Source organism: Diospyros lotus, chromosome 15 (genome assembly GCF_014633365.1).
Source record: "Diospyros lotus cultivar Yz01 chromosome 15, ASM1463336v1, whole genome shotgun sequence".
Taxonomy (NCBI): Eukaryota; Viridiplantae; Streptophyta; class Magnoliopsida; order Ericales; family Ebenaceae; genus Diospyros; species Diospyros lotus.
Window position 1 is genome coordinate 30,311,334 of NC_068352.1, and position 25,649 is coordinate 30,336,982.

General features: G+C 34.0%; 4 protein-coding genes across 20 annotated transcripts; 2 read left to right on the plus strand and 2 right to left on the minus strand.

Moving 5' to 3' along the window:
• The first annotated feature begins 315 nt into the window (after nt 1–315).
• On the plus strand, nt 316–4,514 carry LOC127791867 (protein NOI4). Of its 3 annotated transcripts, none has more exons than XM_052322022.1 (3): nt 316–477; nt 2,309–2,491; nt 3,380–4,139. In XM_052322022.1, the coding sequence occupies exons 1-3, from the start codon at nt 472–474 to the stop codon at nt 3,428–3,430; spliced, it is 240 nt and encodes a 79-aa protein (XP_052177982.1). In that variant the 5' UTR covers nt 316–471; the 3' UTR covers nt 3,431–4,139. The 3 variants fall into 3 exon arrangements, with proteins under 3 accessions (XP_052177982.1, XP_052177980.1, XP_052177981.1); XM_052322020.1 differs by lacking the exon at nt 316–477 and adding an exon at nt 480–586 and having other exon boundaries at nt 3,380–4,141; XM_052322021.1 differs by lacking the exons at nt 316–477; nt 3,380–4,139 and adding exons at nt 502–586; nt 4,148–4,514.
• Nucleotides 4,515–4,558: 44 nt separating this feature from the next.
• Nucleotides 4,559–12,801, minus strand: LOC127791866 (uncharacterized). 14 transcript variants are annotated; one of them, XR_008021003.1, is made up of 6 exons: nt 12,274–12,800; nt 10,083–10,407; nt 9,914–9,961; nt 9,517–9,825; nt 7,155–7,233; nt 4,561–5,036 (listed from the first exon to the last, which is right to left on the minus strand). XR_008021003.1 is itself a non-coding variant. In XM_052322012.1 (5 exons), exons 1-4 carry the CDS (start codon nt 12,631–12,633, stop codon nt 9,554–9,556), a joined length of 1,005 nt encoding a protein of 334 aa, XP_052177972.1. In that variant the 5' UTR covers nt 12,634–12,800; the 3' UTR covers nt 6,895–7,233; nt 9,517–9,553. The 14 variants fall into 14 exon arrangements, 8 of the variants coding, with proteins under 8 accessions (XP_052177972.1, XP_052177973.1, XP_052177977.1 ...); XR_008021005.1 differs by having other exon boundaries at nt 7,155–7,242; XR_008021004.1 differs by lacking the exon at nt 4,561–5,036 and adding an exon at nt 5,070–5,658.
• A 2,544-nt stretch (nt 12,802–15,345) lies between these two features.
• Nucleotides 15,346–20,752, minus strand: LOC127792522 (indole-3-glycerol phosphate synthase, chloroplastic-like). 2 transcript variants are annotated; one of them, XM_052323043.1, is made up of 10 exons: nt 20,434–20,749; nt 19,391–19,651; nt 19,129–19,305; nt 18,176–18,250; nt 18,004–18,048; nt 17,632–17,796; nt 17,238–17,316; nt 16,574–16,656; nt 16,345–16,413; nt 15,346–15,665 (listed from the first exon to the last, which is right to left on the minus strand). In XM_052323043.1, exons 1-10 carry the CDS (start codon nt 20,596–20,598, stop codon nt 15,576–15,578), a joined length of 1,209 nt encoding a protein of 402 aa, XP_052179003.1. In that variant the 5' UTR covers nt 20,599–20,749; the 3' UTR covers nt 15,346–15,575. The 2 variants fall into 2 exon arrangements, with proteins under 2 accessions (XP_052179003.1, XP_052179004.1); XM_052323044.1 differs by lacking the exon at nt 16,345–16,413 and having other exon boundaries at nt 20,434–20,752.
• Nucleotides 20,753–24,832: 4,080 nt separating this feature from the next.
• Nucleotides 24,833–25,150, plus strand: LOC127791714 (uncharacterized). Its single transcript, XM_052321691.1, has one exon. The coding sequence runs from the start codon at nt 24,833–24,835 to the stop codon at nt 25,148–25,150; it is 318 nt and encodes a 105-aa protein (XP_052177651.1).
• Nucleotides 25,151–25,649: the final 499 nt, after the last annotated feature.

A 25,649-nucleotide genomic window follows, 5' to 3' on the forward strand; every position in this document is an offset into this window, starting at 1 on the left:
CAATTACTAATGCATATTTCATCTGACTCCATGTGGAGAATAGAAAGAAATTACTGTGTACTTATAAAGTATCATGTTAGTGGATAAAATTAATGTTTTTAATTAATTATATATTATTGATAAAATAAAATATTTTAAAAATCATATAAACGTTTTTTAAATAACACTGCGTGATAGCAACATAATTTGGAGCAACAATTTTATTTGTTAATATGATATTTAGAAATCACAATTTGTTTCTTTCCTTTAGAAAAGAAGGATTCTCTGACGGCGTTTCACAACCGTCCCAGTGTGGGTCCCACATCCCCCTTCTCACGTGGCGCACCTGGCTTCTCGACCCCTCTCTCTCTCTCATTCATTTCGTTGACTCATTTGGGGAATCTATGAACTGTTCGAGAAGAGGAGAAGGGGAGAAGAGGAAGAGGCGGTCTTCAATTTGTGAACTGACTTCTCTTTTGTCTCTGCAAAGACATGGCGGTAAGAACTCTCTCTCTCTCTCTCTCTCTCTCTCTCCTTCGTTGTTTTCTGTGCGTGATTGCGGGTTCTGTTTGAGATTTCTTCATCTACCTCAGAAATGGGATTTGGGGTTAGCCTCTAATTATATCAGTATTGGTATCGATTGCTTGCTTCAATTGTGGGTTTTAGGCAAAGTGTTTGTTGCCTCTGCATCTTCGATATTAGGTTTTGGCATTAAGCTGAGAAATTTAGTTGGGTCTTGTGGACTTGTGATGTTCTTTTTCGCTTCTTCCAGTTCTACTTCTACTTTGTGATGCTTTTGTTTAGTTGCACATGAAAATAGTTGCATAAATTTGTCTCCTTGATGTCGTATTTTTTGTACAGTGAGAATAATTGTTTTAATTCTTCACTGTGAGTCCCATTAGATGACTCCTCCAATTACATAGTTTTTCTTAATCAAGATATAGATGAGAAAAGGTATGACAAGCATTTCAAACTTTTATCAATGCGTTTGTTAAATTTATCCGACGACTCTTGAAAACGAAGTCACATCACATTTTATCTAGATTTTTTCAAATATATTTACCTCTCTAAATAAATTTTGGTTCTTACAAATAAGAAAAATTGACACTCGATAAAAATCTTGAAATGTTTTTCAGTCTTATCTTAATCATTTCATATCTTAATCCGGAAAGCATTTCAACCTTATCTCACTCATTTTAACAAACTCTACCTTAATGAGAATAAGGCTTGATAAATTGTGGTTGCATGAGCCCCATTTTCGTCTAATTACATTTCCAAAACCACTGCCCTAGTATGAGTTTGCCTCCCTTTGGCATGTCAATTGAGGAGGAATCATATTCCTAAGAGCTATTCCTCATTCTGTAGAGGATGCTGAAACATAGATGGCTATAAATTTCACTAACAAGGTGTGTTTTTTATTTGTAGTTTAATGGTATGAGATGCACCCTATTTTCATATTACAACCTTTCCTTGTTGATCTGGTATATGCAAGTTCTGTCTCACCACCATCTTATGTTGCATGCCAAACCTCCACTGTAGAAGAAAGATTTGTATTTTCATTCGTTCAGTGAAGTTCTTTAGGAAGGCTGCAACACACATAATAATGGAAGAAGTTATTGACATAAATGAGCATTGAGAACTCAAGTTGGATTGGGAGTTCTGAATGGTTTGATTATATATACACGTATATGTATATGTATATATTTCCATGAAGAGTTCAGTAGCATCTGCACCCTTTCTTATATGATTATATTTGTTTCTTTCAGAGTTTTGTTCTAACAGCTCATATGGTGGAAAATGGCACTTCTGCTTATTGCATACATGAATATGACCAACAAAACATGTTACTTTGAGATATTTGTTGATATTATGGTTTCCCTAATTGAGTATTTGTAGACGGCTTAATAGCCACAGTGAAAGCCTTCTATGTATATGCCCACATAGTTTTCCTGCAGTATCTTATGTTAAAAACCATTTTCAATTCATGCCTTCTATGTATCAAGAACATTTTCTTTCGAACTTAGCTGTTAGATATTTCTCCTTATCGATGCTGTCACCTCAGTGCCATATAAACATGCCTTGCATGTGGCCAAATTGGTCTCTACATTATAGAGCACCATTGTTGCAGTCTAATTTAATTATGTTTGAACTATCTTTCCAGAACTGGTGATCCTGGTATGTAGTATAGTTCTAATTTTTCTTGTGAGGCAGAACGTTTGTATCATCAGTTTATTGGTTATAGGATTATGCAATTTTGTATCATCTAGGTATATAAGTTTTTGTCTTGAGTTAACCACAAGAATCATCAAGGAAATCTTGAATTTAACAGGAAAAAGGTCGGCCATTGCCCAAGTTTGGCGAATGGGATGTCAATGACCCAGCATCAGCTGAGGGATTCACAGTAATTTTCAACAAGGCTAGGAATGAGAAAAAGACTGGAGGCAATACTGAATCACCTACAAAGGAGGTAACTGCGTTTAAGCCTGGAACAACTCTTGGAAAACCTCAGTCTGTAAGTTGTTCTAGCTTGACTTTGTTCTTTGATTTATTCAGAAGTTGAAACTATAACGCCATTCATATATTCTTTTCCTTTCTGTATGCATAATTAAACTACGAGTATGATTACTTGTGATCATTTACTGTACCATTGAAGCTTGAGTCTTTGCCAGTTGTTTCTAGAGGCTAGACTAAATATAAGACAAGCAGGATGGTGGTAGCCTAAGTATCCATCAAGAATTTTGTATATCCTTCTTGGGGTGGGGTAGCATGTTGAATCTTCTTTGCAAGCAGCAGAGATAGCTTCTTGGTGTGAGGCTATCTCACTTATGCATGTTCATGAGCTGCTTCAGCCATTGGAGATTGGTTAATTGTTTTGTTTTCAAAACATTTTGAGAAATTTTCAAATTTTTGAAAATAATAAAAAGTTGTTTTCACAATTTTTAGTGCGACCAGAGACTACCTTTTTACATTGCAGTTGCTAGGGAGGGGCTGTTTCAGCATGGAGAGATGCTATTTTTAAAAGGAAAGGCCAGTTTCTGGTGGCTTTTGGCATTGATGTGAGCAATAGTGGGGACAGCACCATAGGGTATCTTCCCAAGGTTGGGAATTACCCTTTTTTTTATCAGGATGAAATAACAGGCTCCTTCCTACTTGGTGTAGTTTATTGATTTATTTACTATTTTTGGGGGGCGCTGGGGGCGTTGAAGTATTTTTTTGGGCTTCCTGAAGGATCTAGTTTTTATGTCATGTTGATCTTAAGGCATTTTCTGGTTTTACTTCTATTTTTGTATGTGCTACCCCCATACCTTTTGTAATATATATATATATATATATAAATGTATATGCATATAATTTTGAAAGGGGGAAGGAAGAATCACTTTTTTTTTTCTTTCCAATGTAGGGACTCAGCTATGCTTCATCTTGGGGACTGACCTTGGGCTTCCCCCCTTAAGTTAATTCATCGAGAGAATAATACACTAAATTTTAATAAGCTACTGCAGGCAATTGTGTTGTAATCTTTCTTAAAAATGAAATGTCATGTGAATCAATTTATTAACACTTTTGTGAGGGTTCCACAGTATCCTTTGACAGTTGCCTAACTTTGGATATGAACAATAAAATGTCTACATAGTATTTTTGATTTTGTAATTGTTCATAAATACGCTAAGTAGAGTGGATAATAGTATTTATTAGGGAAGTTCTGGAGTTCTCAGCAACACTCCGTAATAACACCCCTCCTACTAAATTCCTTTTTCACTTTTGCATCATTTTTGGACATATAACTTAAAGCTAAACTATAAAAGTTTCTGCATTCCCAAATTGCATGCTTTTACCCCATAATGTTGGCATTTTCCATACACTGATGGATGACCTTACTCTGTGTTTTTGAGTTAACTGGAGCACAGATTGTTTTAAGGTATAGTTATGTTCACGACAACTAATATCATACTCGTCGGGTTGATTTACCTCCTCTCTAGGCTGCTTGGGGGCACTATCAGTTTGAAGTTCCAAGATAATCTTTTGAAATGCCAGAATCACCAAGTCATCCTATTTGAGTCTACTTACACAAGATTTTTGGGATAATTTGAGACTACATGCATAACCAATTTCTATTCATGAAACAGATATATTTTCTCTCCTTTGATGTTATGAATCCATTGTTTTGCAGAGGAAGTGGTTTTGCTGCATGCAAGCTACCCATGCAGAATCTTAAGGCTCTTGCGCTGGCAAGGAAGCTAAGAGAAGCCCTGTACCACCATAAATATTCCAGTAGACTGGAGCTGTAGTCAAGCTGTGATGGGTCATACTGGAATCTATTTTGATGCCTTTTGAGTTTTGATTGTATGGGAACTTAATCAAGAAGATTATGTAAAAGGACATGTATTTCTTGTTTGCTTGTGGGTGTTTTTGGTTGATTTCTACTTCATCCTGCGTCGATTCTTTTATCATAAACAATAGTTAAATGTTCCTGGTATTTTCATGTATGAAATGATGAATATTTGAGGCAAATGCATTTCTAGTATTGTGTACCTAAATGTCGGTTGATCAATTTGGTCATGTAAAGGATGAATTCCGAGGCACAATAGAAATTATGTTTGGGAGTTTGACAAAGTATCTGTGTCGTGTAAACCAAGCAGTTTTGTTTATAAAGAGTTAACTGAAAGGGTAAAACCAAACAGCTAAATCAATATAATCAAAATTACACGTTACACTCTAGCCATCTAAATCTGAACCAGTAACAAAAATACCATACAGCAAGATGTATGTATAGGTATCTAGTTGAAGAAACCATCTACAAAATGGTTGTTAGAAATGGCTCTCGTGTTTGGACCATTTCTGGGGGCTATGCATGAACAGATTTACAAGAGTTTGACGAGTTCCTCTAGCTGCTAAACTGTAGGTGATTGATCCAGGATCTTTTTCTCTTCTAAGGCTAACCTATCGTGAAGCCACTGCCGGTGGCATGCAAAGTCCATGTACAAGTCCCTCAGAAGCTCAGCTGTCCTGTATTCTTCACACCCCTTCCGGACAGCCCTTAAGTCACCAATGTTATTATTCTGAAATTAAAACAGTACAATGTAACTATTGAAGATTCATTTCTGAAGAAATCAAGAACTGATGCCAAATCAGGCAAATTATCCATTCGAGGCAGGCGGCACCTCTTCGTGACAGTTCCATTGTAAATCACCCAAACCACTTGCTTTGGACATTATATTTTTCATTCTTCTATTTATTCATGGAGGTCTAGAAATCACATAGTCAAACCCAATTAAGTGGGATTAAGCTCTGTACCTGTTATTGTTCTATATATTGTAGTTCTATTTAAGAATATTCTATGCTTCTTTATGGGGCAGAACAAGTAGGGAAAGGAACCAGGCTCCTGTTAAGTCTAGTAGAGATTACTATAACATACCAAGCCTTAATTCTACCCAAAATTGTTGATATGATTTATTAACAGAAAAACTACCAACTGTTAAAAGGATCCTACAACTAACAGAGGTCCTTTAATTAAATTCCTAACTACCGTTCCGGCTGCCATAATTAGAACCTCATCACTCTCAGTTTATTTACAGAAGATCAGCTTCTCAAAGGGTGCCAGCTCATTTATCCTCTTTTAACTGCTCACACATTCTTTGCCAATCCATTTGATCTGCATATCTTGCAAGTACCCTCCTTTACCTAGCAGATATCCTTTCAGATTGCTGCCCAGTAGATTTGTTTGTGGTTACAATTCTCTGTGTATCAGACACACAGCTAGAGGCTCCCACAGCAGAACCAATTTCTCTTTAAAGGATATAAATACTTGTTTCAGGAAGAAAACATGGTTTGCATCATCTTTTATTCTTTTTCATAGTTGAAAGAATCACATGATTCGATTCAATACAATTTTGAACTAAACCAATTTGAATTTATGGAAGAATTGAAAATTGGAAAGAATCAGAAGTGAATTGGTCAATTCTTATCCAACCAAAATTTAGAAATAAAATCAGAAAAATATGAACACCCATCCATCTTCTAACAATATCCGTAATTTATGTACCTTCAAGGAACTTAAGGATTGATAGAAAAATAAACAGTATGGTTGTTGAAAGTGAAAAGATTAAATTGATTGATTTTGAGGAAAAAGAAGATAAAGAAATCAAGAATAAGAATAAGAGAAAATGCTTGTTCTCAATGATAATGGTGAAGGAGAAAATGATAATACTGATGAATTTGAGATTGACAATAATTAGTTAGAACTTAAAAGATGATGATCTTAATAATGTATGTCTTTATTTATTTATTTGGTACTTTAAGATATACATTTAGGATATTATATATTTTATATGAATATTTATTAGTTTTTTGTTGAGTAAGATGAGATTTATACTTGAATTTTATATATTTATTAGTTTAAAATATATATATTGAATCTTACTATTTGATTCAATCCTAATTCTTGATTAGAAAAATGAATAAATCGATTCACAATTCAAATCTCGATTTAACAACTATGCTTTTAATTTTTTCAGTTGTCATGATACCCAAAAAAGATAACTTGTTAAGATTTGATCTATTTAAGTAAATCAAATTTTAATGGTGACTACTTTATCTTACAATACAAGTGGGTCTCCCATAATAAATAACTTGGAAATGGAAAATATACATCTGCAATTGTGAAGGTGTGTAGTGAAGATCAGAAAGCTAAAGCCATTAAATCTCTTTCATTGGCACCTAAACATCAAAACAAATATAGAGCAAACAGAGAAAACCCTCACATCAATGTGTTCCAATTGCAACCTTTAGTATTACCTTTTTTTTTAGCTTTTAATTTCTTTTTTCACCCTAAAAGACCAATAGAGACTCTTGTGAAGAGAGTGAATACAATGGATCAATCTTTGGTAAACAAAGAAGAGGAAGATTGAGAAAAACACATGGTAGGAGACACATAGTAATGGTATAATATAAGTTATAAGTGTCTTACAGAAAATAAGGTTATAAATAGAAATGATTAGGGTGGAGCTAAAATACATGCAGCAACCCCACATAGTGGGTAATGCTTGATATGTTATTGTAATTTCTTTGCTCACATTGAACATCCATATGGGACCTACCGCAAGAAGGTGGACAACATTTTGGACACAAGAAGTCTGATTTATCCATCTCTATTACCAATATTATAGTACAGAACTTACCTTAGACATTGTCATTAGGCTCCCAAGTGCAGTCTTAAAGGGTCCATATCTTGAAAATCTTTCGGCTATGATCCAAGGCCTGCAGCAACTAAAAATTAATCAACACTAATTAACCATCATAGTTGCAAAACTACTTACTGCACATAAGAGCAAATAATTGAACAGTAGATCGGCGGAAAGTAAGCTAATAGAGCAAATTGCAAAATTATGAATATTGGTTGAGTGACCAGAACACATCTTTGGTCAAATTGAGAGAAAAAAATGATCAGGTGCTTGAACTTGAAGAAATGGCTCATTCAGTTCATTTGCCTGAAGGACACAAGATGGGAGAAAAAGGTCCCTGAAAGTATCTAAATATGGTAATAAGATAAAAGACAGAAATATTATAATGTCCAGGATTTAGTACACCTCTTAAAGAGTAAGTAATATCAGAACTAAGGGTCTATTACATTGAATTCTAGCCTTCCAACCCTCTTTATCTATGATCATATCTTCTGCAAGTGGCAATATACTCCATTTCATGTTTAAGGATTTCCCACCAAGTTTTTTGGGGTTTTTTCTACCTCTTTTTCAACAAACTTCCTCCATTCTATCCACTTCCCCCACAGGTGTGTCTATTAGTCTTCTTCTCACATGTCCAATCCATTTTAATTGTGTAAGTTCCTTTTTTTAATAAAAGAAAAAAAAAATTAAGGCCATATATAGAAATGGTTGTAGAGCTAGGATTCATATGTTGACTCCACATGGTGGGATTAAGGTTTGATATGTTGTTATTATTGAGAAACTACTCTATTCACAAGCGGGTTAATTACACCAATAATAACTCAACTTTGCATTATGTTACTGTTTGGTCACTGAACTTTGAAATGTTACCTGTTAGTCACTGATATTTTAAAACGGTTACTGTTTAGTCACTGAACTTTGAAATGTTACATGTTAGTCATTGATATTTCAAAATTGTTACTACTTAGTCACCAAACTTTAAAATGTTACCTATTAGTCACTAATATTTCAAAACTGTTATTGTTTAGTCACTGAACTTTAAAATATTACCTGCTAGTCATTGATATTTCAAAATCGTTTTTCACCATTTACTCGATAATCACTGAACTTTAAGTTCACGAGTGACGAATAAGGAACAATTTTGAAATATTAGTGACTAACAGATAATATTTTAAATTCAGTTTAACAGTTTTGAAATATCAGTGACTAATAAGTAACATTTTAAAGTTCAGTAACTAAGCAGTAACAATTTTGAAATATCAGTGACTAACAGGTAACATTTCAAAATTCAGTAACTAAGCAATAACCATTTTGAAATATCAGTGACTAACAGGTAATATTTCAAAATTCAGTGATCAAATAGTAATAGAATGTAAAGTTGGATTATTATTGGTGTAATTAACCCATTCACAAGCATACCTAATCAACTTGTCTTACAACCGGTGATCTAACAGATAGAAATGGAAATAAACAATTAAAGAAGTATGACACTAAGTTCCTGATTGCAAAGTTGGACTACTTTGGACTGTCGTTGTACCAACACACAGCCAATAGCAGAAATGCAGCTCACATGGTTCCTTCCAATAGGATCAATAGGAAGATGATATTTCTCAAAATTAAATATAAAAATGGAAAAAATAACTTTTCTCTAAAACTAAATAAAATAAGTGTTCCATCACAAACAAAGAACACCCAATATAAGTTTGTCAAACACTAATTTCCTTTCTTCAAATAAGAAGATAAAATCATTAATTATGTCCAAGCGGTGGAAACTTGGAATCATACACAAAGAGGAAACAGCCATTACACTTATTTAAAGAATTTGAAGGCAGTTCAACTGCCAAAAGGTTCCACTCTTATATATGTTAAGCCACTGTATTCCCAAAGCAATAGCGCATTTGGTACCCTCAGCTATGCACTGCAACCAGATTGTTCTCAGTTGAGCTAAGTCCAAGCACTGCTGAGGCTCCAAAATAGTTCATTGTCCAAAATAGCTATCAAAAAGAAAGGACTGGGATGATCTGATGAGATTAAACAATTACTAGAAAACTCCCCTAAAAAATCTGATCCAAGTTGTGTAAATCCAGCCTCATCAGTAAAAATATCCGGCAGAGATCCCATTTGAGTACAATTGTAAAAGCTAAGAAGAATGACAAGGCTACAAATGAAAAGCCTAATCCTACTCTAAAGACAAAATAGGGACAAATCAAACAAGTACTCAAGAATAAATTAAGTACAGCAATGAATAAAAGCCTATATATGTCGGACAAAGACCACAAAAGCAATCTTACGACGGACCATATGGATTCTGGATGTGTATAGGGGGATGCAACCAAAGCTATTTTATGTTAAGCTATACCTTCCCCTTGCTGATATGATAGAATGATCAGGATTATTTATAAACTTGTATATCTTCTCACGCTGCTTCTCACAATCCAATACAATAGCGCCCCTTGTATATGATTCTGATGATAAACTTGGGAAATATTATATGCTTGTGGAGAGATAGATGTTTGTTTATAAATGAAGTCCATAATCGATAATGGGGACAAATCTTTCTCCAAATTTTCGAGTAGTATAAAATGTTGACTTCCAGTTTCTCCCGTACTGGATCCCCCTCTAAGATCTACATGCTGGAAGTCCAACTCATGACATTTGCCGATCCTCCCTGCCTCCCAGGATCATCAGTAGAGACCATAAAACTTTGTCATGATTTAGAATGTTAATGATTAGTCCTCATAATTAAAAGAACAAACCTTCTTCTGTTTTTACAGAGCTACCAGAGTACCTAAAACTCTTCTTTACCTGCAAAGCGAGCAGACATGAGTTCAGAACTTCAAATACCAGACAACCACCAAAGCAAAGTCAATTTCAGGTGCATTTGAGCTCATAAATAAATTATAAGAACATGTAAAGGGTAACTTTCCTGGATCTCGCTTTGAAATAAACTACACTTTGGGTTGGTTGACAAATTAATATTTTCATAGTCAGGCACACCCCCCTTGCACAATGAAGTTTTAACACCAGAAACTGAGGCAGACATAAGGGAAGCTGTCACAAATTTCTCCTTTGCCATCTTTGAGAAGGAGACCACCCTAGAATCAATTTGTGCAAAAGGTTGGAGTAGGCATATGTTTGTGACAGTGGCAGGCATTTTGTTACCCTCATTTGGACCATGATGCCAAAATAAGATGAAGTTGCATAAGCATTCTTCTTCTCCTTTAGCAAATGAATGTTCCACATACTGCACCTACCAAAACAAAAAACTAGTGGAAATGAAAATCATAGAAGCATATATTTGAACGTTAGTTGTTTACTATTATCTGGGATCTGAATAGTTATTGCCAGACTAAGTCCAAAAAGAATTTTCATGGAATCTTAGTAACTTCTATATATTCAACAGATATTCCAATCACGGTCACCATATTAAATATACGGTTCACATTCCATCATAAATAATAGTATTTAGTATTTCTCAGCCTCCCCTTCATTTATGAAGAGAACTTGGGAAACAAATAAGAATAGAGAGCTTGAGAAAGCATCATAAGCAAAAATATGTAATATTTTCAACCAAGAACTTGAGAACACAAAGACTCCACTGAAGCCTATAACCGATTGTCTACATAAAGTCAATTACAATTTTTTTTGTTTTATTAAGAACCTCTACTACAATGTATTGGCTAACTCAAGTTCATTTCAGTTTTCTGTTCTCTTTTTACTGCAAAATTACATAAACTAAAACACTAACAAAAGAGTTTCAAGTTCTACTCTAATTCTTCTGCTCAATCTTCTCGACAACAAAAAACAAGATTCATATTCCAAAGTAAACAAAAAACAAAATGCTTAATTTCCACACCACTTTTTTTTAAAAAAAAAAATTATAGGCTGGACCAATGTCAAAAGAGGGCTGCCTACATACGCCAAGCGTTTTAGAAGTTACAGCCATGATGTCCATCCCACCAATACGCTAGTTCTTAAACATGTCTCCAGGAATGGATGTCTTCATTTACATCTGTATACCAATTAAGGGATGGGCATAGACATGAATTGGTTATTAAAAGTGAAGTTTTGGAACCTCTCTATTGTATCATCAACATCACAAGCCTTAATGCTACTAGGTGGAGTTAGATACATACATGGTTATTCACAAAAGAAATGTTTAGAACCCTATAATTGTCTTAAAAAAATATAACAACAGTACTGCCAATCTTTTACCCTCAGTAAAAGAAATTTGGAATGGTTTTCCAATTTTTATCAAATTTTCTATAATCAAATTTTCATGAGCTTTCTAATTTGATTGAGGCCATTTGAATAAATATTGGCTATAGAACAAACTAATAAATTAAGCCACAAGCACATGAACTTCAATTGCAAGTGTTAGGTTTATATTTTCAAATTTAAAAAATTGCCCTCCTAAAGCTCATTGAGGCACATAAATATAAGGCTTGTATTATTTTTGGTAATGAGGAAAAGGAAATACTACCAACTCATGATAAGAAAAAAAAAAATTGTTCCAAACCACCCAATTCATCGTCTGACGACAAGATTGAACATAACAAGCTGTAAATAGCTGTTTCCAATTTTTTATCCTCAATTTGAGGAACCTGAACTTATAAGGATAAAGAGAAAGTGTAACCTTTAGAAACCAAACTAGCATATGCTTTCGAATGCAAGGCTGTTCTTCAAAAGCATATTTCAAAATAGGAAAAGATAGGAACGAATTATTTCAGAATTCCCCTTTTCACAGTTTTGGTACTAAATAGAAATTATTAAAAAATGAATTCCATTATTTTTATTTAAATTGATAAGGAATTTTTATTGACATTACTACTTACAAAGAACTATATTTGTCATATAAATAACTAAGTTCTACAAAATCTATTCCTCATGAAATCCGATCCTTTTTCATGTGATTCAAAATGGCCTTATTTTCCCATCAATTCCTACCAAATCATTTATCATTCTGAGTTCTACATATTCCAAACACAGCGTAAAAAGGAAATTGGACTTCACGCTTTCAAAGGAGGGGAAAAAGACAATTATTGAAAATCAAAGCAAACTAGGGTAAAAAAGTCATGAAAACAGATGGTCAGCAAATACGCCATTTCAAACTCACATCTTCGACAACAGCATCGTAGAAACGAACATCATCCTGTCCGAAGGCAAAAGAGGCGCAGACGGTCATGCCTTCGATGACACTCGAGCACTGGCTATCTTGCAACTGCTGCGACACCGGCCGGAAGCGCTCGACAAACTCGTCGACGGCCTTGGCCGTCTCGAAATCGCCGGCTCGGAACCTCTCATCGTGCGCTTCCGAAAAGTTCAAGAAATTCACCACGAGCGTGTCGTCATCGAGCACGACTCGCACGCTGTACCACGCGTCATCTACCGTCGACCGAAACTCCAGTTCGTACGTCGCGTCGCAAACCGCGATCGGCATGCCGGTGGTCCGAGCCCTTGCTGTGCGTGCATACATATCTACGCCGAGATAGATAGAGATTTTGTATGTAATGTGCAGTGGAATCAGAACTCACTGCTCTGAGTGACCGCGAGAGAAAGAGAGAGAGAGAGAGCGCTTCGACGTCCGCAGAGCCGATCGCTTTGTCCAAAAACTAGGAAGTTACGGTTATGGCGGAGAGATGGAAAGGATATTTTTATTATTTATAATATATTATTTAATCTATGATATAGGTCATAAAATACCAATAGCATCGTCCTTACATAAATGCAAGAGGTTGTTTGGCTCCCAACTTCTAGTTTGACTTGTACTGTGCCCTCAATTTTCAATTTGGTAATAATCGTAACATTTCGCGCTCATGAATGTAAAAGGTGAAATCTTTTATTTTAAGAGTCTCTCACACACTGTTTTATGTATATGGGAGAGGTTAATTATGATATATGGCGACTCTCAAGGTAAGAGATACAGTACATAGTGCTCACAAGGAGCCATCCTTATAAGAGGATAAAACTACCACACTGCGGCTGTCATGACTTAAACTTACATCCTTGGATGCAATCTTCGACTCTGTGAACCATCCGTATTACGCCCGTGAAGGCTAACCTTTCACGCTCTTAATTTGTAATATTCACGTATCTCTTTATTTGTAATATCTTCGTATTTTAAAAAAATAATAATTTATTTATTTATTTATAATTTATTAAAAATGTGAATTGAGAAATTTAATAGAAAAAATTAATATTATTATGTGAATAGAGTTAGTGTGAGAATAATTAAGGAGAAAAGAAGAGTTAGTGGGATAATAATTAAAAAAAATATTAGTGAGAGAATAATTAAGAGAAAATAAGAGTTAGTGGAAGAATAATTAGTGAGAGAACCATTAAGAGAAAATAAGAGTTAGTGGGTGGGGTTTAAATTATTATTATAATTATACTAAACTTAAATCAATCCCTTATAAATAGAGAGATTGGGAGATTGCCGGCCTAAGAGAGAGATTTGGAGATCGGAGAGATTGAGCTTGAGAGATAAAGATTGGAAGAAGGAATAGGCACAACAGAGAAAGGAATATTCAGTGTGAACTTAAATAGCAAGATAAATACAAAATTTTTGAAATTATATGAAAATTAATTTTAGTAATTTTTTATTTTATTATGATTAATTTTGTTAGAGAAATTTTAAAGATTAATATTAGTGATTTCAATACTGTTGAGAAATATTTCAAAAGGGGATTATAAAGGCATCAAAAACTAATTTTGTAAAGATTTACAAATTATATTGTCAGGACTTGCATATGAAGATAGAGGAATGACTAAAAGACATCAACATTCTACAATGAGACTTAGAACACCCCACCATTGGGGTGAGGTAAAACCCTTCTTATTATCCTCCTTCATATATTATACGCATTCATTTATGATTAATATAGAATGATGTCATATTTTTCTATCATACTTATATATAGAGGTGATCTGTTGCTCGACGCAAACATGTAAGGGGAAGAAGGCCCAAAACCCCCTCTGAATTTGTCTATGTTGGGCAAACATTATATTGCCTAACACGAATAACATAATATTTCACTATTTATATATTATGTAACAAAAATTATAGAGTAATGATATTTTTTTGTCAAAATAACAATGGTTGAAGCAATAACTTATATATTTTAAGTGACTCATTCCACTGATATTCAATGTCTAATTATAAAACGATTTGATAAATAATATATACAAACACTTAAAAGTAAATTATGTTTGAGTTGAAAGAACAAGATTGCTCAGAAAGAATTTGATAGTCTTTAATTTTTTATTTTCAGTTTTGATTTTTATTTAAAAGAATAGAAAGCAAAACCTGTTCAATAACTAATTACTTTAGTATATTTGTATTTTTCTAAATATTCATCCAAATCCTTTTAGAAGCTACCCACACGATTCCTAAATCCATTAGGTTCCCCTTAAAGAAGACTAGCCCCCATAGGTTATGCAAGGCATGCTTAATTGTATATTAACAAGAAGCAATTGCCATCACATAAGCTGTAGTCCCACTAATGATATGCCTAGCTCAGGCACCCAAATTTAAGGTCATAGGTCAAGCTTGATATTTAGTAATAATACTTACTATATAATACCTTAGAATATAAGCCAAGTGATAGGCAAATAATACACTAGAATATAAGTTAAGTGACAGACAAATAATACATTAAGACTAGTATCAATAAGTCATGAATTCGATACTTAACTTAGGCAAGGGCTAAAGATCCGCCTGGAATTTACCTCTTTTACCGAAATAGAGAATACAAGTGACAGAGGACTATGCAAAAATGATAATCCCAATAATACGTACCGTATAATCCACAGATTTAAAAATAAAGAGATTGTGTTGAACCCAAAATTAGCAAAACTGGATCCATTTAAAATATATTATATATTATATACTAATTAGGTCGCGGTTCTAAAACTCAGGTTTATCAGTTTCGAAGCTAGATCTATATATCAAGATTTGTCTCAGTACTCAAATTTGAAATCTTAAACAGATCTCGGGTCTAGATCAAATAGTTTCGACCATAATCCAACCCGTTTGCAACCCTCTACTCAGGTGGTTCTCCTTTCAATCAAGCTTAAAAAAAAAAAAGTAAAATAAAAAAGAAGCAACGGCTGAACTAACAGGCCCAAGGCTAAGCTCTGAAACCACCTATGCCTCTGATTGTTCATTGGCTAGGCTGCAACACAGAGGTAAAACCATTATTCAATCTTCCATTGCACTTCAAAATGAGTAGTCTAATCACACATTCACTCTATCCAACTAATTCTTGAGAAAACTTTTCATTGCATAAGCATTTTGGGAGATGTAAACTAGAACCATAAACGATGATTGGTGCAAAAACTGGGGAGGATACAGAACTATGAAGGCCAGTGCTATTTGCTAGATCAGTGAGGAGAGTGGGGTGAGAAATTGTTCATCATCTAGGATTGCAAGGAAATGTCTCTACCGAAAAGTTCGGTTATTCCTGTTGCTGGATCACTTCTTTTCACGATAGACTCTCCAACCAATACCTGCATCAACCCAACAATGTGATTTCACTCCAATGAGCTCAAGTTATTTGGAACAAATGCAAAGATTCGGGCAGCAGAAAATAAAACAACTACTGTCTTTTTTGTTTTGTGTTATTTGGATCGAAACATAAAACTATTGCATGTGGATTGGGTAATCCACTCAACACTACTAGTGTTGAAGGTGTTCCTCCTACTTAGAGTTGGTCCCAAGCTTGGATAAAGGAGGAGGGTTACAGTAGGTAGACGACAGCCGACAGCCAACAGCCAGGGGCAAAACCATTGGACCAAACATGGTGATTGAAATATAAAACTATTCCAACCATAGAAGCAACTATTGACTCTCAATTTGTTTGATGCATGGAGAGTTAACTCTACTTGCATTAATTTTTTTTTCCCAAAAACGCAAGAAAATCCTAATTTGTTTGGACAGTAAGGACATAGGTTGGATTATCACAGAGAAAAAGCAGAACAAAGAGAAATAGAAAGGAGTAGGGGGACTCCGGGGGCAATATTTGCATTGATTGAAACAACGGTTGACAGTTTGGACATCTTCCAATTTCAAAAATTCCCATCTTCAGTTCTCAAGATCAGGGGATTGGCAATCAAATAATCAAACAAACATCTGCATTAGACTTCGAGATTAATTTAATTTTTGCATTAAAGAATTAGTGAAGCTTACTGCTTTAACGCCAGATTCCTGCACATAAGCAATATCATCAGGAGTGAAGAGCCCAGACTCCCCAACCACCTGAAGGGTTTAAATTCAAACAAAAAGAAAAAATGAGAGTTGATTAGAGACAGGAATGGGCATCCCTCTTATCACCATGAGACACGTCACTGTGTACCAAAAGCATGACATACAATTAACTAAGTCGATAAATTGAAGGATGAGGAACTGGGTCACTTACCACTATGTCTTTTTCATGAATAAGCTGCCCACGTTTTCCTTCAAGAAGCTTCCTTGTAGAGCTAATATCAACCTCAAATGTTTCTGTTTAGAAGTAGAACTTGTTGGCCACTATATATGATGATGAATAAAGCATGCATGAAGCTTTAATAGTCATATTTTATGCTTTCGCATCTAGATGGCTTAAGAACAGGAATTCAATCCTTCAAAGAAGAGTTGCAGTTTTCTTGGCACACACCAAAAACACAAAGAGAAGAAACCATGTTCTACCAAACTTTTTTGTCCCAAATACAAATTAATTGACTAGAAATAACTGTTGTGTTCCATCACATACAAACATGAGGTATGATTAGAACAACCTCTAATCAGCAACAAGATATAACATAGAGAAAAATGCTGCAAATTAATATATCATACGAAGGCAATCCAGGCAGATCCATGCCTTTGAATTACCAAATTTAACTTTCAAAGCTTTATGACATAACATGGGAGGGAGGGAGTTGTAATGAAATGTAAAACTATAGCAATCTGATCAGAGACTCCAGTAAATTTGGATTATTAAGCATATCTTCAAAAGCTTTGTGCTAGCAAACAAGACACAGAAAAGGTATAACAGTTGTACGGACTACAGCATTAAGTTGTTTTCTATAGAGACAGAAAATTACCAAGGTCACGGTTGTTGATGCCAATAAGTTCCACACCATCTATGCCAAGGACACGATCCATTTCCCTCTCATTGTGTACCTATAGAAATAACAACATAGGTGAATAGTAATGCATTTATAGACAAGAAAAAAAACAAAATAACGAAAAAAAATAATAGTAAAGTACTTTATAATTGGCATGATGCAATTTAAAGTTATAAGCTAACATGACCCCTGGTTTACATGGAAAGGAAAAGTCAAAGTTTCACATTTAGATTGTTGGAGACAAAATTTAATTACAGGAAATTAAACTTGAATCAAATGTTTATGTAAATTTAACAGCAATTCAAACATTTCACTTCCACAAATAACTAAGAGAATAACAAATTATCAGAAAATAAAGCACTAATCATACCTCAACAAGAGCTGCTAATCCAAACATATTGCAAATCTTAATCATATATCTGATATCAAGATCTGGTAAAACAGCAGCAATAAGCAAAATTGCATCTGCGCCTTTAATTCGGGCATAGTAGATTTGCCATGCATCTATGATGAAATCTTTGCATAAAAGGGGACACTGCATACTTAATTTGTGTTAGAAATACAAAAAAGAAAATATGCACTTAAGAAAGAGGGGAAAATAAATGAGAAGCATAGTAGATTTGCCATGCATCTATGATGAAATCTTTGCATAAAAGGGGACACTGCATACTTAATTTGTGTTAGAAATACAAAAAAGAAAATATGCACTTAAGAAAGAGGGGAAAATAAATGAGAAGCACACCTTCACTCCGGCATTTCGTATTGCCTCCAGATTTTCAAAGCTTCCCTTGATTGGTGATAAACCAGAAGTGAACATAAAATTAGAAATTGGACAGAATGGCAAGGCCAACATCCACGGACTTCCACAATGACTAAAACTTAGTGGCAATAGACTAGAAACTGAAATTGGGTACCTGAAAATACTTTTCATCTGTCAAAACACTAAGGCAAGCAGCTCCACCTTTCTCATAAGCTTTGGCAATTTCAACCTGTAGCAAGAAGACATCCAAAATGCGAACAACCTCTTGTGAAGAAACAATATGAAGAAACACACAGAAAACATATTTTTAAGATAAAATAAATAAATTTTTATTCTTAAACTGCTGTTTCTCTTGTTCAATGCGTCCACTAGCCAATATGAGACATCGCAGCAGGTAACACAAGAGAAATCAAAATTTCTGAAAGGTGATGGATCCAGCAATTGTCTTATTCAAACACTGCATCCTATTTGTAGAGTTCTATGCTAGAAAGAGTAATAGTAGATTGCTCAGAATAACTTACCTTTTCATCTGTCTCTACTTAAAGATCTTTTCCCAAGGGCAAATGCTAGAAAAATAGAATTGTTTTGTTATATTGTTTTTCTCAGCTAACAAACACTACATGCAAGTTCAGCACACAAATATTTTGATGATAAATGCAGAGGAAAACCAACACTATAGTCAAACTTCAATAAATCAGCAATAATATTTACACTGAACTGAGCTGCATGCAGGAGCCCTGGTAACACAACACCATTCAGATTTGTAAAAATAAGTCAGTGCAACATCTCAAATCAGCAACAGTTCATTCATTCTGGCCTTTGTAAGGAGTTAAAAATGGAAGTTCAATGAAGGCCAATGGATATCCAGGAATCAGATATCAGAAGCAACATTTGCTACTGTGGTGGGAAAGAACTTCATTTTTGCAGGTTAAAGCCTCCATGTTCTTTCCTATAACAACAACAACAGCACACCAAACCTTTTCTATGATGTTAATTTCCTCCTGAAATGATGTGCAGAAAATCTAAAACTAGACATATACCTAACTTGAAATAAGAATGTAACTTATGCATACATTAGTAGAAAAAAGGAAAATGCAAAAAACTTACTGGATCAAAATTTTCTCTTAAAACCCCCCTACTTGGAGAAGCCTTCTTCACTTCAGCAATTAATCCAGGCAATCCAGTGCGTAAATTTGATTCCCTGAGAGCTCCCACAAAATCTCTGGCTGGAGGAGCATTGTCAAGAAATTTCTTCAGCACAGACAAAGGCCTTCTCTCTTTCATCTGAAAGCAAAGTACATAACAGTAATTCATTTACAAGAAAAACTAAAAAAAGACACTAGCTATGTTTGTGAACCAGGTAGAGAACCTGTGTGACTTCTGTATGCTTGTTCCATACGATTTCCTCTAGTATGTTACGGGGAGTGTTGCCCTCACTCTCTATACGAAATTCAAATGGGCCAACATAATGCAAAGGAGGTCCAGTTGGAGGCCGTCTTCTGATCCTTATACCCTGGCTAGCAGCTATTTCATCTTGGAACCTGCCCACTTCCCACTCCTTAATTTTAAGAGCATTTTCTTCAGACTCATCGACTGGGGAAAGTATTGCTGATCCATCCTTTGATTCAGACTACCAAACACATTGTGCATGCATTTAATTCAGAAATCCACAGCATATACTATAAACGATAATTACTGGCCTTCATTACTGTGGGCCATTTGTTAGAAGCCCGGGCAATAACATGGAGAAAAAATATCATCACCTCTTTTCATGAGTACGTTCAGCAATTGGAACTTCTCTTTTTTATTTTTGAACTAGGATTATTAAGAGAAAGAACAACGAAAAGAAAATGAAATTACTTATGTCAAAGCATTTACAATAAATAATCAAACTAAAACACGGTTCCTTGATAGATACAATAGTCATTTTCCTCTCATTTTCCAACTCAACCAAAAAAATACACAAATGAATTTAGCTTCAAACCCTTTTTTTCTAACCCCCATCCCCCAATCTTTATTTCTCTTTTCTTTTCTCTCCACAAATCCTAGTTCCAAACAAATCGATAAATGCTTATGGTTTTTAAATAACAAATTGCAATAAAAGATACATTACATATGGTCATCTAAGATCACAACTTCCAACACTACTTCAGACGGAACTGTATTCTGCAAGAATTGAGATACAAAACTCACTAAACTCTTTCGTCTGCAAATCCCAGCCCAATATACAGAATTCCCAGGTGGTGCTGATTACATCTTGGATTCAAACAACTCAACCCAATCAATTCCAAACTCCAGACTGGAAAATTTACATTTCTACACGCAATACGAGTTTCAAAAATCACAACTTCAAGACAGTTCTAAATTTCCCAGCGAAGAGAGGGAATCAAGGAAAGGGGATCGATTACTGACCATTTGAGCATGAATAGAGGCTCTTCGGTGGGGCAAACGAGACCTGGGAGTGGGAATTGACCTGCGAGAGGCGGAGAACCTGGATGTGTGACGGTAGGAAGGGCGGGCCTGGAACGAAACCCTAGGAATTGAAGCTCTCAACGACATCGCATTCACGCCCTCCATGCGTATGACGAATTGTTCGGGCGAATCGATACGAAGAAGGCGGGTCGTCGGTGCCCAACGCTGGAGCCAAGATTTTTGCAGTCTGCTGTGTGGATTTATTTACATGTTTTGGGCATGGTTTATTAGCTAGGAAGCTCGTGAAATGTGTGTTTATTATGCAAGCAAAGTTCACTTGAGTTCATGTGATTATGTCTCGTCATCTCGTTTGATAAATATAAGTTTGTAAGTTAAAATCTTAAGTTTTTTAGTATAAATATTTTAATTACTTTTCAGTATTAAAAATATATATATAAGTGATAATGAAATGTTTAACGTAAGATAAAAGATTTCGTATAATAATTTTTTATTATTGATGATAAAATCTCAAATTATTGAAAAAAATCTCATGATAATCCAAATTTAATTTAAGATTCATGTTAGAATGGGTCTAAAGGATTAGACCCACCGAAAAGACTCGAGTCCAAACTCATGTCTATGGTTGACTTGTTTGACTCATTCAAAAAATCAAACCCCAATCCCTCATATTAGTTTATATTGATTTTACTATTCACTTATATAAATATGTGATATTTCAGATTTAAATACAATATTTATTACTTATACACGAGATCTCGTTTTTTTATATTATTTATGATATTCGAGTCTTAATAGGTGGCATGATATAATTATTATATAATATGATAGGTCTCCTCAATTTCCCTTACATGTCTTGAGTTGTATCCATTGAAAATTATCATCACATTATAAGAAGAAAGAGAAAAACTAGTCTGGACAATTTTTCTTATTAGTGGAGGTTCGTGAATTACTCTTATTTTATTCTTAATCATGGCCTAAACAAGTATAAATCAAAAAATTTTAAAGATGTTATATAATGTTCTATATTTATGTATGATTTTATATATTGACAAAACATGATCAATGTTCTATATTTGTATATGATTTTTTGTATAATAATTTAACATATGATATCAGAGCGAGACATTCATGAATATAAAATCCTAGTAATTGATATTTAATTTTGTGATTAAATATTTATTTCGTGATGCTTCTTGGCTTTTACAATTTCAAGCCAATTCAATGTTTCAAATACTTATTTTGATCATTTGTTTTCCTAAATTTTTCTTCTATTAGATTTATGGTTTGTTTTTTTTATCAAAAAAATTGAAGCTTTTGCCTTGTTTGTTGGGTTGTCATAAAAAATTTTTATTTGTCTCTTTTGGGAGAATTTTGTGCCAAAATCAGATTTTTATAGAACGATTACACATGTAATACCTAGAACTTTTATTTTATTTGTTCTTAATAATTCGTTTGTTAACCCTCAAACAGGGCTAATTACCTGTTGCCTATCCATCAATCTTTCTAGTGGTCTTATTGGGAGTGATTCGTTTGTGGCAAATTCGGGAATTGAGAAAATTCAAGGCTTTGTTGAAAATTTTGATATTTGAAATTTCTTTTCTTTCTCGTTATTTGTTCTATTCCCTATAAACTTTTTTTTTTAATGTACATTTAAGGTGATTATTTTATGAGTATGCCTTTTTGCTTATAATCTACATTTTGCTACGACTTAATTATGAATTATATTACTAAAAATTATGATTACTTGATGTTATCAATAATTAGTACCTAATTAATGAGAAGTCATCATGCTTGCATATGAAGCGGAGACACATAAGGCATGTGATGCATCTTCTCAAACCCATGTTACATGTATAACATGCGGGGCTTAAGCCACGAGGTTTGGGAGACCACTTGTTCTATCTCATAGTTAGGGTCAACTTTGAGGGTAGGCAATCAAAGCAGTTGTCTTGGGCCCCCATCAAGGTCGGTCTTGACTTCATTGGTATGGGCCCATCTCAAATTTTAATAAATTAGTTTGAGTCATTTTATGTTTAATTAATGTTAAATTAAAAAAATTAAACTAATAAAAGGAAGATAATAAATTGATTTGATGTAGGCGGCAGATTACAGGCGCCTGCAGTCAAGGTTGTTAAAATCGGGATTTTAAGTGGGATCGAAAAAGTGTCCATAAAATCGAATCGTAAAATCGAACCGTAAAATCATAAGATTTTAGAAATAATTAAAAATATCCTTCAATTTTTGTAAATATATGTTTATAATAACATAATTTTGTAGAAAATGAATTAATATCTTTTAATAACCTGATTATTTCTTATTATAGTTCAAAAGATGATACTTCCAAAATATAGCTAAAAAACTAGCAGGTTGGTATAGGCAATTTAGAGGCAAAATATAAGTAATTTAGAGGTAAAATATAGTTTAAAATTCTTTAGAGAATTCTTTCAACGCCTTCCATTAGATTTATGTTGCATTTTTTTCTTGATTTAACATTGATTAAATCAAGTAAAATCCCAATTTGGGGTTTAGTGGTCCATTAATTAATTACTTATTTGTCTTGATTTACTTATGCAATCAATATTAAATCAAGTAAAAATTATAATTTAAATCAAGTAAATTGGAACTTATGCAATTAATATTAGATGCTATGTGACATTGAAACTTATGCAATCAATGTTAAATCAAGTTTCAATTTAGAGGCAGAATATAACAATTCATTGCATAAGCTCCAATGTTAGATGCTATGTGACATTGAGACGCTGGAAGTATCCTCTAAATTGCAACTTAAATTAATGAAGGTCTTTGAATCATAAAATTGTTTGAGGATCTCTGAAGTGTAAAATCGTATATGTAAAATCGAGATTTTATAAGATTTTATCCCAAATTAAATTTTACATGGAATTTGAATCGTTTAGGGGTCTTCGAATCGTAAAATCGTACGCGTAAAATCGAGATTTTAACAACAATGCCTACAATAAGAAATTTGAAAACCACCCCCTCTCCTCCTCGGGCTACCAAGGCCAGGACCACTTATATATATATATATATGTAATATTATATAAAAATATATATAATAAATAAACTTTTCAGCCCAAAAAGAAATCTTCATTTCCAATATAAAAATATATATAATAAATAAACTTTTCAGCCCAAAAAGAAATCTTCATTTCCATTTTGCTGATGCTCCAGCCTCCAATATGTGCGTGAGGCTGCATCCAACATCCCGCATCCCTCTCGTCTTAGATATAGGGGCTCATATAAAATTTCGCTTAAGACCCCTAATATCTCAGGGCTGGCCCTACTCATGATTTAGGAAGCTTACTTAATAATGTGGACAAAACAATAATAAGTTGGTTAAATTTTAGAATTTTGAGAAGCTATATTGTGTTAACGCAATAAGTCCATATAATGAAAACTCTATACATTTATAAGAGCTCTTTAGATATCAACTCTTGATTATTACTTCTTCCTCAAAAGACATTTAGAGTTATACTCACCTAATTCATTATTGAATCATCGGTAACTATTGTTCAAGATTTATATTTATTATGCAACATATTATTAGAGATACACTCTAACTTAGTATTTCATATTTGTGAATTAATTGCATATATTTTTTTTCTAGTTAAAGTATGCACTTATACAGCGTTTGTTAAAACGAATAAGATAAGATTGTATCAAAATAATTTATCTATAAGATTTAAGATAATTTATTTGAATGAGGGAGAAATAAATTTATCTGAAAACTTTAAGATAAAAAGTCACATGACTTCTTTTCAGATAAATTTAACCAATACAATAGAAAATATTTTTGTCCGAAATGCTTTTCATATCTTTTTTTTTTTTTTTTTTATATATTGATTAACAAACATTACCTTAAAAAAATTACGGGTAAAGATTATTGATATTAATGGGGGTTTTGATTGGAATAATTTTATTAATTAGTAATAGTCACTAAAGTGGCACACTATTTTGGACTCATAGAAATATTTCACATTTATGTGGGATCTTGTCAAGTTAGTGCCTTTGACAATTTTCCCGGAGGATGCTATTATCTGTTTTATATTTAAAACATATATCTTTCAATTCAAAGGTGTTGGATATTTCAATTTTCGACATATATTTATTTTTGAGAGATTCTATAAGAAATAATCTTATTGGTCGATAGTTGTCACCAAAGTGACCTATCATTATGGACTTTTACAATTATTTCATTTTGTTATAAGAATCAAATCCCTTTTTTGTTTACCCATTATTTGATACGTTGCCTCTTGTTTTCTTGAACAGATATCTTTGCTATTAACATTAACACTGCCACAATTCAAATGTTGGATGGCTCAAATTATAAGACTTGGAAGAAGGATATATTGAATTTGCAATGGCTGTAGCTGATTTAGATATGGCATTACTCTATGATAAGCCATCTGATCCTACTGCTGAGAGTACCACTGAAGACAAAACTGCTTTTGCTGAGTGGGAGAGATCAAATCGGTTGTGCATGGTGATTATGAAAAGAACTATAGCTGAGGATCTGCTTAGTGGTTTACCTACTGATGGGGCTGCCAAGGAATTTTTTGCTGCTGTGGGACAACGATTCCAAATATCCAATAATGCTGAAGCTTCATCTCATTGTATGATGGAATTGAATGGTATGAGATATTCTAAAACTGGAGGGGTTAGAGATTATGTCCTCTAGATCACTTACCTGTTGAGTCCTGGAACCCAGAATTTTTCTGGGGGTTCGTAGTAGAGGTTTTCGCTGTCAAAGTTTTAAGGAAATAAAGTTGCACATCCGCTAACAACTCTAACTTTTGACACAGTAATAAGCGCTTGGTTCTGAGTTCAATTAGTATTAGAGCAAGGTTGTGGGTTCGAGCCACTATAGAAGCAATTTTGGGGGGGGGGGATTGTCAGGTCCCTGGAACCCAAAATTCTTCTGAGGGCTTGTCATGGAGATTTTGTATTGCCAAGGTCGCCGTGGAGGTTTTGTGCTGGCAGGATTTAAGGAAAAAGAGTTGCGTCTCTGCTAACAATTATAGCTTTTGACACGATGGGAAATGCTTGATTCTAAGTTCAATTAGGGTTAGAGATTATATCCTCTAGATGACTTAACTTCAGGACAAGCTCAAACAATTAGACATCCCTCTGCCTGACAGCTACATCATTTACCATGCTCTCAGCACCTTACCTTGGTC